General features: G+C 35.5%; 1 protein-coding gene and 1 pseudogene across 1 annotated transcript; one reads left to right on the top strand and one right to left on the bottom strand.

The window, feature by feature from the left end:
• Window positions 1-243: 243 nt before the first annotated feature.
• LOC125193644 (shikimate O-hydroxycinnamoyltransferase-like) lies at window positions 244-2,295 on the bottom strand. The gene is made up of 3 exons (XM_048091484.2): window positions 1,779-2,295; window positions 1,108-1,462; window positions 244-952 (listed from the first exon to the last, which is right to left on the bottom strand). The coding sequence occupies exons 1-3, from the start codon at window positions 2,265-2,267 to the stop codon at window positions 426-428; spliced, it is 1,371 nt and encodes a 456-aa protein (XP_047947441.2). The 5' UTR covers window positions 2,268-2,295; the 3' UTR covers window positions 244-425.
• A 7,005-nt stretch (window positions 2,296-9,300) lies between these two features.
• Window positions 9,301-9,932, top strand: LOC148928430 (uncharacterized; annotated as a pseudogene).
• Window positions 9,933-12,465: the final 2,533 nt, after the last annotated feature.

The raw sequence follows: 12,465 nt of genomic DNA on the forward strand, positions 1-12,465 counted from the left end.
ATGATTTAGTGTAATATTGTTTTATGTTATTGTTGTAATGCTTTAGCTTTTAATATTAATTGTACTGTTGTATTGTGTTTTTACGAGAACAAGGCTGGTCTAGTTTTGGAGTTTCTCATCAAACATAGATGAGTGTGGAAATATTAGTTTTGTAGGTTAATTTACAATTAATTGTCTTATTTTCTTGCTCAAAAGTGACCAAATCAAATAAATTGTGTGCGCTTATAATTTGAATACCAAATATATACCTTACTACAAATCTTTATAAGACTTCATTTTCACATTTTGCATACAAACGCCGGTATAAATCAATGTACAATTTGTTTTTAAAAATTAGAACATCGCTTATTTTTCTTTTTCCAATAGAGAAAAAAGCATTACATGAACTTGTAAAAAACATAGTTTGTTGATTGTTCCCATGAACATCAAATGTCATAAAAGATGTTCTCAAACACCTTCATATGCTCCTCCGGGAGCACGATGGCCAATGCTAAGCTCCCGTCATTGACAGGAGTAGGCATCACAATTAAATGCCCCTCGGCCGGAAGGGCACCGAGTCCAACGTAAAAGGGACGGCCCCACCCAAAGTCTACCTCATAGAAGAGCAGTCTGGCCCAACTAGTTATGCCGAGGTTTGGGCTTTTGTAAAGCCCAGCGCCTCTAGCATTGGGGTGGAGGCCGCCCTCCACCTCCAAGTAATCAATGGCGGATCTCAAGTATTCGTCATCCATTCGGGAAACCGCCTCCCGAATTTTGCCAATAGTGAAATTCAATGGTTTTGATTCGACTTCACCGCTCAAAGCAATGTGGGAGGCTTTGAAGACCGCATTGCCGAAGTAGCCTGGCGGCAGCGGAAGCCGTAGCCGCGACCGCCCGTCGACTATAATCGTCAGCTTGGTTTCTTGGTCTTTAGGAAGCCGACGAGCTTTGCAAATGCACCTCCAAACATGGCCTAACAAATTTGTAGGAGTACATAAGTTAGAAACTTTTTTTATAAATGCAGTAATTAATAGTTTTCTCAATTATTTCTCTTAATTATTTTTCTATTTTAACTATTTATTATCATATTTTTTAAAACGAGTACAATCAGTGGAAAAAGAGAGAGACCTGTGAGCGCTACAAATGAAGTGTACGGTGGGGTCTTCCCATGATCTTCTTGGCAGCTGGCTTTGAGGATGTTTAGCTGATCTCGCGTCAGCGGAAACATTGAAAATCTTGTTCCGGAAACATTTGAGTGAGTTTTCAGCGCCGGCGGCGGATGGAATTCCACGTGGTTGAATTTAGGCTGCGGCGGGGTGCGCGCTGCCAGGACACGGCGGTCCAAGTAAGGCAGCACACCGATGTCGAGGCCGCGAGCTATGTCGCACCAGGTTTTGAGAATATGCAAAGCGGAAATTCCATCTTTCACTTGATGGTCCATTGCAACACCTAGGCATACTCCTCCGCATTTGAATCGTGTCACCTTTTTTTGTCCCACCAAACAAATCTCAGAATTGGCAAACAGAGGTTTCGACAGCAATTCAAAATAAAAATAAGACAAAATATTTATATATGTGATGGTTTGTCGATGCACAATTGTCAAATTAAAATAGCAAGCAACCGACCGAACTCCGAACCAAACAGGCCCGTGATACCAAGGTTTCGTCAATCTATACCTAAACTCCACATTAGTATTATATTCTTCGCTTTAAGCAAAGCACTCACAGTTTTGCTTTTAAAATACTATCCATAAAACCTCATACAAATTGTAACATTTATACCCAACAATACATATATACCTGAACTAGTAATAGTGGGAAGGAAGAAATTCCTTGAGAATAATCGACTTCGGGGGTGAGGCAAAAGTCGGGGTGGGGGGCGAAGTCCTCCAAGTCGTTGAGGTCGGCGTCGACCTCTGCCTCAACGAAGGCTGCTCCCTCACCGTTGCAGTCGATTTCAATGCGGCCTTTCGCGTCCTTGTTGAGCCTCCCGGCGACAGGGTAGAACTCTGAGAGGGTCCGCGCGAGGGCTGCCTTGAGCACCGCTGCGTCGAAAAAGTCGGGGACGGCGGTTGGGCGGTAAAAGATGTGAGTACGAGTGTGGTAGTTCTCCGGCAAAATGGCGTCCAGATTGGAGATCCATATCGTTGACCTCGGCTTCGCCGGCGCTGGTTTTACCACCGCCGACTCCTTCACCTTCATCTCCATCTTCATCTTCACCGTTTCAATACTTTTATGTTTTATTTCAAGTGTAATTTGGTCTAGTTTGAGGTTTTGTATGCATTCCATGTGCCATTTATAAGTAAAGAAGTGAACACAAATCATCCCGTGTGCTATTTAGATGATCCCTCTGTCCGATTGTCTCTCATTAATTGTAATCGATAAATATTTCATTACTTCATTTCAATCACATTTAATTTTAAAAATAATTTATAAAGATAGGACTCATATTCTACTAACATTGTCCACTCATTTTCCACTACATTTCATAACACTCATGCTAAATCAAACAGTGTCAATTAATAAGAAACGGAGGGAATATATTACTCCCTCCATCCCACTTTAGGAGTCCCAGTTTACCATTTTTGGATATCCCACTTTAGGAGTCCCGGTGGAAATATTCCATAAATGGTATTAGGCTCTACATTCCACTAATATTTTTCTATTCACATTTTATTATAAAACTAATATAAAAAAATAGGACCCACATTCCACTATATTTTTTCACCAACTTTCCTTTACATTTCTTAATACCCGTGCCGAACTTAACCGAGACTTCTAAAGTGGGACGGATGGAGTATTGAAATTTCCGGAAAGGAAGTGAATTCACAAAATTATCTATGAATTGTTTCATGTTGTGCAACTAGTGGCGGATCTAGAGTTGGAAAACGGAGGGGTAGGAAATTACCACTAGGAATGTAATTCGGCTCAACCTGTTTAGGCTTGGGCCAATTCATTCGGGTTGTTGAACTACTCGATTATAAGTCATTTGAAAGTATAAATTTTTTGGGCTATAAAGTGCCAACTATAACATTAAAATTTCGAGTTTCGAGATAACTCGTTTAGCCAACCCTCCTAAACAATTTTATAATTTTTTAAAACTAATATATTTGTAGTATTAAAGTGGGGTGAAGTTGAGTTTTCTATTAAGCATTAAGTTACGACGACTAGAATTCTCAAGCTTTACACTAAAAAATGTGGTTAGTTATAACAAATAATGTAGAATATAAATCTTTTAAGATTGAAAAATCTACTGTCGGATACAAATGAGGTGAAATATTGAGTAAATAATGTATTCTCTCAACTTTTTTTATAGTCGAGTCATTTTTCTATTTCGTGAAGTTTCTTTATAGTTGAATCATTTTTACGTATGATACTCCTTTTGTGCCGCTATAGTTGATGCGTTTGTTTGGCATGGAGTTAAAGACAAAAGTAAGCGAACGGAAAAAGTAGAGAGAATAAAACAGAAAAGTGTATAAAGTAGAGATAATAAAGTAAGAGAGAAAAAAGAAAAATTAATTAATCATTACCATATTGGAAAATGACTCAACTATAATGGAACTTCTCAAAATGAAAAAACTATTAACCAATGGCGGAACAAAGTGAGTAAATAATATTTAACTCACTATGTTCTCTTAATTATTCTTTTACGTACTTTATTCTCTTTGTTGTTTTTTATCTACCTAATTACCTATCTACTTTAATACACTAACCATCAAATCCTTAAACTTCGTACCAAAGAGAAGTCCTTCAACGATAAAGAAACAGGAAAAATATATGAATTATTAAATAAATTTTGAAAAAATGGTATTATCGTACATGTTCAAATATCAAGAAAATGGAGACTATTGAAAATTGAGCATATAAAGAATTAGGAAAATCACTAATTATTGGAAGTTAAATAAAGATTGATTTTATAGGTAATATATGAGATTAGTAAAAACTTTAATTACGAATAGAAGTAATGTAGTACTATGTCGAACTGTACCAGTATATGAATGTTTGCAACAACTTAGAAACCTCATCATTTGATTTTAATAAAGCGATTTCAATAAATTTCTAAATTTTTACCAAATTTAAATTTTGTATATAAGTTATAAAATTCATTTATAAATTATCAAATTATTAATTTATTTTAACATTTGCAATTAATCAAAATTTTAGAATATAAGACGTGTTAGAAATTTTTCATGATAATATAAGGATAAGTTGTATTAATGTTCAATTTTTCATGTTAATATACTGATTTAATAGTAGTATACTCCCTCTGTATTTTAAAAATAACAACTTTTTCCAATTTAGTCTGTTCCTTAGAAATAACAACTTTCAAACTTTTTATTTTAGGAAATCTTTACACCTATATACATTAATTTATTTATCACTTATACCACTAATAAAGTGGACCCCATAATTTATTAACATTTATTCCATTATTTTTTTTTTCTCCATCTCTCTTATTTTACCAAATTTTCTTTCCATCTCTCTTACTTTACCAATTTTTCTCTCACTTTCTCTTACTTGACCAAATTGTGTACTCCCTCCGTCCCAATAAATATGAAACATTTGGTTTCCGGCACAGAATTTTATGCAAGTATTGTTTTGTGAGTTAATGAAGAGAGAGTAAAGTAAGAGAGAGGGAAAAGTAGAGAGAGTGATATTTCTATTTTATGAAACGTTTCATTTTTAGTGGGACAACCCAAAAAGGAAAACGTTGCATTTCTAATGGGACAGAGGGAGTATTAAAACTCGTATCGTTTCAAACGTTTATAAAACGGAGGGAATATAAATTTTTCTCAATTTACCAAAATGGGTCAATTTTAACATTAATTTTTGAATAGTTGCTGTACTCTAAATTCGACCATGCTATCGAACTGTACCAACATAAATGTTCAACGTCGGTTGCTCTCTGCATTTAATGAGCATTGATAATGCTACTTTCCCTTGTGTGTTAAAATTGCTTTGCTACTAGGATACTAATGCCCGCAACCTGTGAGCCTATCCTAATATAGTATGCCAAATTTATTGAGTTAGGATTGAAAATTTCTAGTCCGATAAATTATAATTCGATTAGCCCGCATCTAATTAATTCGCAACTTGTTGGTGTCAGATACGAAAATCTGATAAAATTTTATTGTTCTATTTGTTTGACACTTAATTTGATACTTCATTGACTATTTTTATAATATAAATAACTAAAAAATAACTTTCAATTTTATATTAAATATACAAAATATATATTATATTAAATTTTTTTATATTAAATATACAAATTATATATTGTATTAAATTTTTATTAATATGAATAGATAAATAAATTAGAAACATCAAAATCATTAAAAATATATTTAAATTTCTATAACATGCTTTAAAATGTTTAAATTTATGTTTTGTTTTGCACAAATCTCAAATATTACTCCCTCCGTTCCATAGTAGTAGAGTCATTTTTTCATTTTGGTACGTTCCATAGTAGTAGAGTCATTTTTCTTTTTAGTAAAAGTCAACACATTTCTTCCCACTTACTTTTCTCTCTCTCTTACTTTCTTCTCTCTACTTTTTCCACTCTCATACTTTATTATTATTTTATTTAGAGTGAACTACATAAATGGTACTTGATCTTTCACTTTCGCACGTAAATGCTACCTAATCTTTATTTTATATCATTTTTGGTACCTATTAATCACATGTTTACCTGTTGCAATTTTCTTCCTAAAATGCCCTCCAAACACGCGAGACTCAAAATCTCGTGCTAAAGAGCGTGGAGGTTCGAGTCCTCTTCAAGGCATAATATTGATATTCCCATTTATGTCATAGAGGATATTTTGGGCATACATAAAATTAGTACCAATAGTGATATTATAATATCTTCTCTCATTATCCTCACTCTTTATACTATTATTATTAATCAATATTAATATTATTATATTGATGTTATAAATTAATAATTAATTTATTTTTTAATATCATTAAAATATAGTTAATTATAATTATAGTTACATTTATATTTATAATATTATTATTGTTATAATACTAAAAACTAGTAGTAATTAATAAATAATTATAGTATAATTATATAAATTATGAATCATATAATATTATGTAATAATAATAATAATAATAATAATAATAATAATAATAATAATAATTATTATTATTATTATTATTATTATTATTATTATTATTATTGTGAATTGTATTCATAATAATATAAAGAGTTGAATATTTTTAGTTAGGTGTCTCAACCTTAAAATGAGTATAAAGTAATTTAATAAAAAATATTCAATTGATTTGATTACTTTAAATAATTAATTTAATTAGATATTTTGTTTTTGATTTATATTATGAATATAAAAAAACTAAAAAAATGAAGAAAAAGAAGATAAAAGCAAAAAGAAGAAGAAGAAACATAAAATAAAGAGAAAAAAAGAAGGAAGAAAGGAAGATAAAATACTAAAAAGAAAGAAGAAAATAAAGAAAAAAGAAAGAAGAAAAAACTAAAGAAGAAAAATAAAAGAAATAAGAAAGGAAGAAAAAATAATTTCATGTTTGGTACTATTTAATTGAAATTTCCAAAATTATCCTCCATAACAAAAAAATCACATGTTTGGTACCTAGGGTTATTTTTGTCACAAGGTACTAAAAACGATATAAAATAAAGATCAGGTACCATTTATGTGCGAAAGTGAAAGATCAGGTATCATTTATGTAGTTCACCCTTTTATTTAATACATTACACACTTTTTTCTTAATCTCCTTGCCGAAAAGAAATGTTCCTACTACTGTGGAACGAGGGGAGTAGTATTTAATCATTTTTATTTTTGAGTTTAAGTATATATCTCAAATATTTTTTATCATAATTAAATATTTTACATTTTATAAATATAACTAATTTTCATCATTATTTTTGAATTGATTGCATGTTAATTTAATCGGTAGCAACCCGATTAACCACTTGGGCTAGTTGACATACTTGGATTTTACATGGTTTTAGAGGGTGGTATGTTGACCATTTTGTTAAGAATGTGTAGAAAAATCTTCACGCGGCCGGGTGAATTTACAGTTTATAGTGTATTAATTCACGCGGCCGGGTGCACTGTTTTGGCGAATTATTTTGCAGAAAACACGATTTTTGAGAAAAGAAAAAGAGGAAAAAGGCTAGGGTTAAGAGGGATTCAACACCTACCGCCTCCATCACTCACACACACCCCCAAGAACACTTTGAGAGAGAGAATTGAAGATTGAAGACTTCATTCCTAGATTCATTCCACATGAGTTCTTAGTATCCATCTCTTATGTGTTTCGTTGAATTCTTTGTTTCAAACATGGTATTTGTGAAGAACATGAGTAGCTAAACATTTCTTGTAGAATTCTTGGTGATGATACATTGATTCCATAGTTTTTATCCAATTAATTTTGTTCTTACCTTGCTCTTGTAGTTATTTGATTATTCTTGGGTTTATTCCTTTCAATTGCTTGATCACCACTTGATTGTGTAGGATTAATTAGATTAATCGGGAGATGAAATAATTAATCTGGAAATAAGAATAATTCACACCTTAATGCAATAAAACTCGGGAGATGAGTCAAGTTTTTGGCGCTATTGCCGGGGACAATTTTGTGTCGTTAGAGCTTAATATCGTGATAATAATTGAGATTATTAGTCTAGATTTTATTTGCTTTATTTTTATTTTTATTCTTATTTTTATTTTTGAGTTCTCTAATCTTGGTGTTTCTTTTCTCAGGTTGTATGCGCACTCGTTCTAAAGGACCACCTTTAGAACCCATCGATCCCGAGATCGAAGCATCCAACAGGAGGAGGAAAGCTCAGAGGAGGTTGAACCAGAGGATCCCCGTATCTTCACCGGGTCATAGGCGTCTACCCTCCCCCGTTCAGAGAACTCTATTACTTACTCCTTCTCCACCTCCGTCACCTATACAGTACGAGCATAATTCTCCAATCCTAATGGAGAACGAGGGGGAGAACCACAATGAGAATAACAACAATGAGGATCCTGTTATTCGTCTACTCCGTGAGCAGATGGCCAACATGCAGAGGCAGTTGGATGAGCAGAACGCGAGACCACCAGTTCAGCCCGTGCAGAATCTGTATGCATATAGACGGGTTGCTAATCCACCAATCAATAATGCCGGGATTGCGGCCAACAACTTTGAATTAAAGTCGGGATTGATAAACAGGGCAGAAGCACATGTATTTGGTGGAACAGGTTCGGAAGATGCCAACAAGCACTTGACCAAGTTCATACAAATCAGCAACACAGGGAAGGCTAATGGGGTCTCCAATGATAAGATTCGCCTCAGATTATTCCCCTTCTCTTTGAAGGATGATGCCAGGGATTGGTACGATAACATGGATCCTAACTCGGTCGCTACTTGGGATGCGATGGTTGAGCTTTTCTTGGATAAATATTACCCACCTAACGAGGCACTCAAGCGCCAAGCTGAAGTCATCTATTATGCAATGTAGCCTCAGGAAAATATTCAAGAGGCATGGAAGAGGTTCAAATACCTGATGAAGAGATGCCCTGACCACGGGTTAAGCCCGAGGCAACAGATCGTAACTTTCCACAGGGGAGCCACTCCAGAGGCAATACGCGAGTTGAATATGAGTGCAGGAGGGTCACTCCTTAAGTTGGGAGAAGACGATGCATTAGAGGTGATTGAGAGAATGACCTCCAACGATGATGGGTGGAAGAATGAGAGAAGCAAATCCTACATGGTGGCATCCGCATCTGATTTTGATAGGATGGACATGATGTCCAAGCAACTGGACTTCTTAACTAGCAAGCTTGGTTTTATGGGAACAGAGCCTTCTGGGCTTGAAAGCCGACAAGGGGTTGAAGATGTGAACTACATTCACCAAGGTGGCAATAATGGAAACTTCAACAATTACCGCCCCAACCAAGGGGGTGGTAATTACAACCACTATGGGAACAAGGTGCATCCCAACTTGTCTTACGGGAATGCCAACAACACTCTGCAGCCACCACCAGGATTCCAAGTGTCTAATGGCCAGGTAAAAGAGTTAAAGAAGGCCGAGCTCGAAGAAGTCTTGATGACTTTCATAAAACACACAGGCGAATGCATGACACAATCTAATCAGAGGCTGGATAAGGTAGAAGCTAATGTGGAAGGTTTGAACATACACATGAAGAGCATCGACACTCAATTCAGTCAGATTTTCCAAGCTATGGGAACTCTACCCAACCCGGGGTAATTTCCTGGTAATACAAGTATCGATCCCGTCAAACATAAAGAGTGCAAAGCCATCTGCGCGAGCATTCAACCCGATGAAGTGGAAGAAAGGATGGATAAAGAGACTGCAGATTATAGTGCTTGTGAGGATGAAGAGAAACAACCTGAGCCACCTCAATTGGAGCCATATACTCCTAAGATACCGTTCCCGAGCCAGATCAAGAAGAAGACTGTGGATGAAAATTTTGAAAAATTGTTGGACATCTTCAGGAAGGTGAATGTGAATATCCCACTAGTAAAGGCTCTACAAAAGATGTCTAAGTATGCAAAGTTCCTAAAAGACGTGATCTCCAAGAAGAAAAAGTGGGTGGCGTATGAAACTGTGAGCATGTCGAAAAATTGCAGTGCCATAATCTAGAAGAAATTTCCTGCAAAGCTCAAAGACCCTGGAAGTTTCAACATATCATGTGTTATTGGTGATGACAAACACACGAAGGCACTTTGTGATTTGGGGGGCGAGCATCAACTTGATGCCCCTATCCTTCTTTAGGAAGATAAAAATCGGTACTCTCAAGCCGACTAGAATCACGCTCCAAATGACCGATAGATCCGTCACCTATCCTGAAGGAATCATTGAAGATGTGTTGGTGCGGGTAAATGACTTTATATTTCCCGTTGATTTTGTTGTGCTTGACATGGAAGAATATAAGAATGTGCCGCTTATCCTTGGTCGGCCTTTCTTAGCGACGGGGAAAGCGTTGATCGATGTGTCAAGGGGAGAGCTTACCATCCGCATGGGAACCAAACACCATATCTTGTCCATTTACAATGCCATGAAGAGTTCTGAGGTGGAAGAGATTTCTATGAAGAAAGAGTGCAAAGTTGTGCACGTTGTAGAGATTCAGAAGGCTCAAGTGGCAAAGCCCAAGGTCGAGAACATTTCCTTATCACAGTGTTTATTTGGCCCATGTGGTGGATCAACTCATTGCAAAGGAAGACAGAGAGAGCCCAAGAAGGTGAAGGAAAAGGAAGCAGGAATATCGATCACACCGTAAGTAGAGCTCAAATCAAATGATAACTTGGTGAAGAAGACCTGGTGGAAGAAGAGGGTGGCAAGAATGTACCTGCTTGAACACGAAGGAGAAGCCAACAATCCCATTGATGCGGGAGTGAAATAATGAAAGTTGTGTGAAGACATCGAGCCAACGACGATAACCAAAGGCACTATAGGGGAGGTAACCCCTAGTAGGTAACTTTTAGATTATTTTCGATTTAGTTTGCCTATCATATAAGTCACCCTTCTCCACCAACTTTTCAAACTTATTCTTTGCATAGTCTTGAATAAGTTTGGGGGGTGATATGGTGGATAGTGAGCCTTATGAGGTATTTTACTGCTTTATTTTTGTTTCAAATTGATTAGATGTCTTTTGTTGCTTTTATTTATGTTTTAGGGTAGATTTGTTTTGCTTTAGACCTCTGTGAGTTGTTTTGGTTTTGGTTGTTGTGGAATTGAATTTGAACTTGTTTGAATTTTAATTTCTTGGGTTAAAGACTAGTTGTTAATGATAAAAACTTCATCCATCTGTTAAGTTATCATGGTTTTTGACTTAAGAATTTGAGTAATAGGTGCATAAGTAACGAATTGCTTGTTTGCCTTGATTCATGCTATTACCCGAGTGAGATTTGAGCCAAAACTTCATTTTTGTGTGATTTTATCATATGCTTGTTGTTGTTTCTAGAACTTGCTCCTAATCATATTAAATCTACATAGTGAATGTGAATTTAGGAGATGACGTTAGGCATTCTTTGTTCTTCCCTTCACAAGTGTATATATTTTTTGTCTTAATCCCTAGTTAGCCCTCCTAGCCTAAAAAGTGTCACAATGTCAAATAATTGTTTAAGTCACCGTCAAGAGTGATAAGCCTACAAACTTGGAAGCACATATGGGGAATTGTAAAAAAAATAATAATAATGGAGGTATAAGCTAGAAGAAGTCTAGAGGAACAAAACAAAAAAAACCAATAAATTTGTAGAGGGTATAAGCTAGACGAAGTCTAGAAGAATTATTGGTTGGGTTTCTAAATAAGTGGAGACTAGATGAGAGGAAGAAGTTCGACAAAGTCTTACTTATCTGAGATTTGTATTGGGAAATGGTCTTTTGTTGGGAGTTTAGTATGTGGGTACTTGTGCTTCTTATACTTTTCAGCCACTTAAGCCTAAATTTTCCCTACCGTCCAAAGAGCCACGTTACAACCTTAATAAGTCCTTTCTGATTTTAAATTCACTTTCACATTCTAGTAGAGAAGATGTTTGATTTTGAGCAAGCCTATGATAAACACTACTTGTATTTTGATTTGAGAGTATTATTTCTATACATACACTTTTTAGAGTGAGATACACATACACATATCTTGAGAGAAGCATGGATCCAAGGTGATATACGATTTAGTAGTAAAAGTGCACTTTTATTCCAAACTTGACTTGATAGAATTTGTATTGTGATATGCTCTTTTATTCCATACTCTTTAAAACAATGATGATGTCTAAACCCCTTTAAATCCAAGTCTTCTATTAGTTCTATTTTTTCATTGCTCGAGGACTAGCAATTATGTAAGTTTGGGGGAGTTGGCATACTTGGATTTTACATGGTTTTAGAGGGTGGTTTTGTATGAATTGATCATATTTTGTCTATTATTGGACGTGTTTATATCTCCTTCTCTATTATGTTGGTATGTTGACCATTTTGTTAAGAATGTGTAGAAAAAGGTATAAAATTATGTGGAGTTGCAACAGCCTTGGTTTGAGACAATGGTTACTGGAGATTTTGAAGTCCAATCAGCCTCTAATTCATATCAATCTCTTCGTCTTTGAAAGAGTTTCACGTGAGTATCTTGAACGCCTCAATCGGAGTTCGTTAGAAGAAGTTATGGCCGTTACAAGAACACTGCGCTCTCCAGAAACTTACACGCGGCCGGGTGAATTATTACACTGTAAATTCACCCGGATGGGTACTGTAATTTTGCGCCGAAAGAGTCAGAAAGGGGTCAAAAAACTTCACGCGGCTGGGTGAATTTACAGTTTACAGTGTATTATTAATTCACGCGGCCGGGTGCACTGTTTTGGCGAATTAATTTGCAGAAAACACGATTTTTGAGAAAAGAAAAAGAGGAAAAAGGCTAGGGTTAAGAGGGATTCAACACCTACCGCCTCCATCACCCACACACCCCCCCAAGAACACTTTAAGAGAGAGAATTGAAGACTCTAGATCGGAAGATTG

This window comes from Salvia hispanica, chromosome 4 (assembly GCF_029641045.1).
Source record: "Salvia hispanica isolate PSC_SH4W2 chromosome 4, Shi_PSC_v1, whole genome shotgun sequence".
In the NCBI taxonomy this organism is placed as follows: Eukaryota; Viridiplantae; Streptophyta; class Magnoliopsida; order Lamiales; family Lamiaceae; genus Salvia; species Salvia hispanica.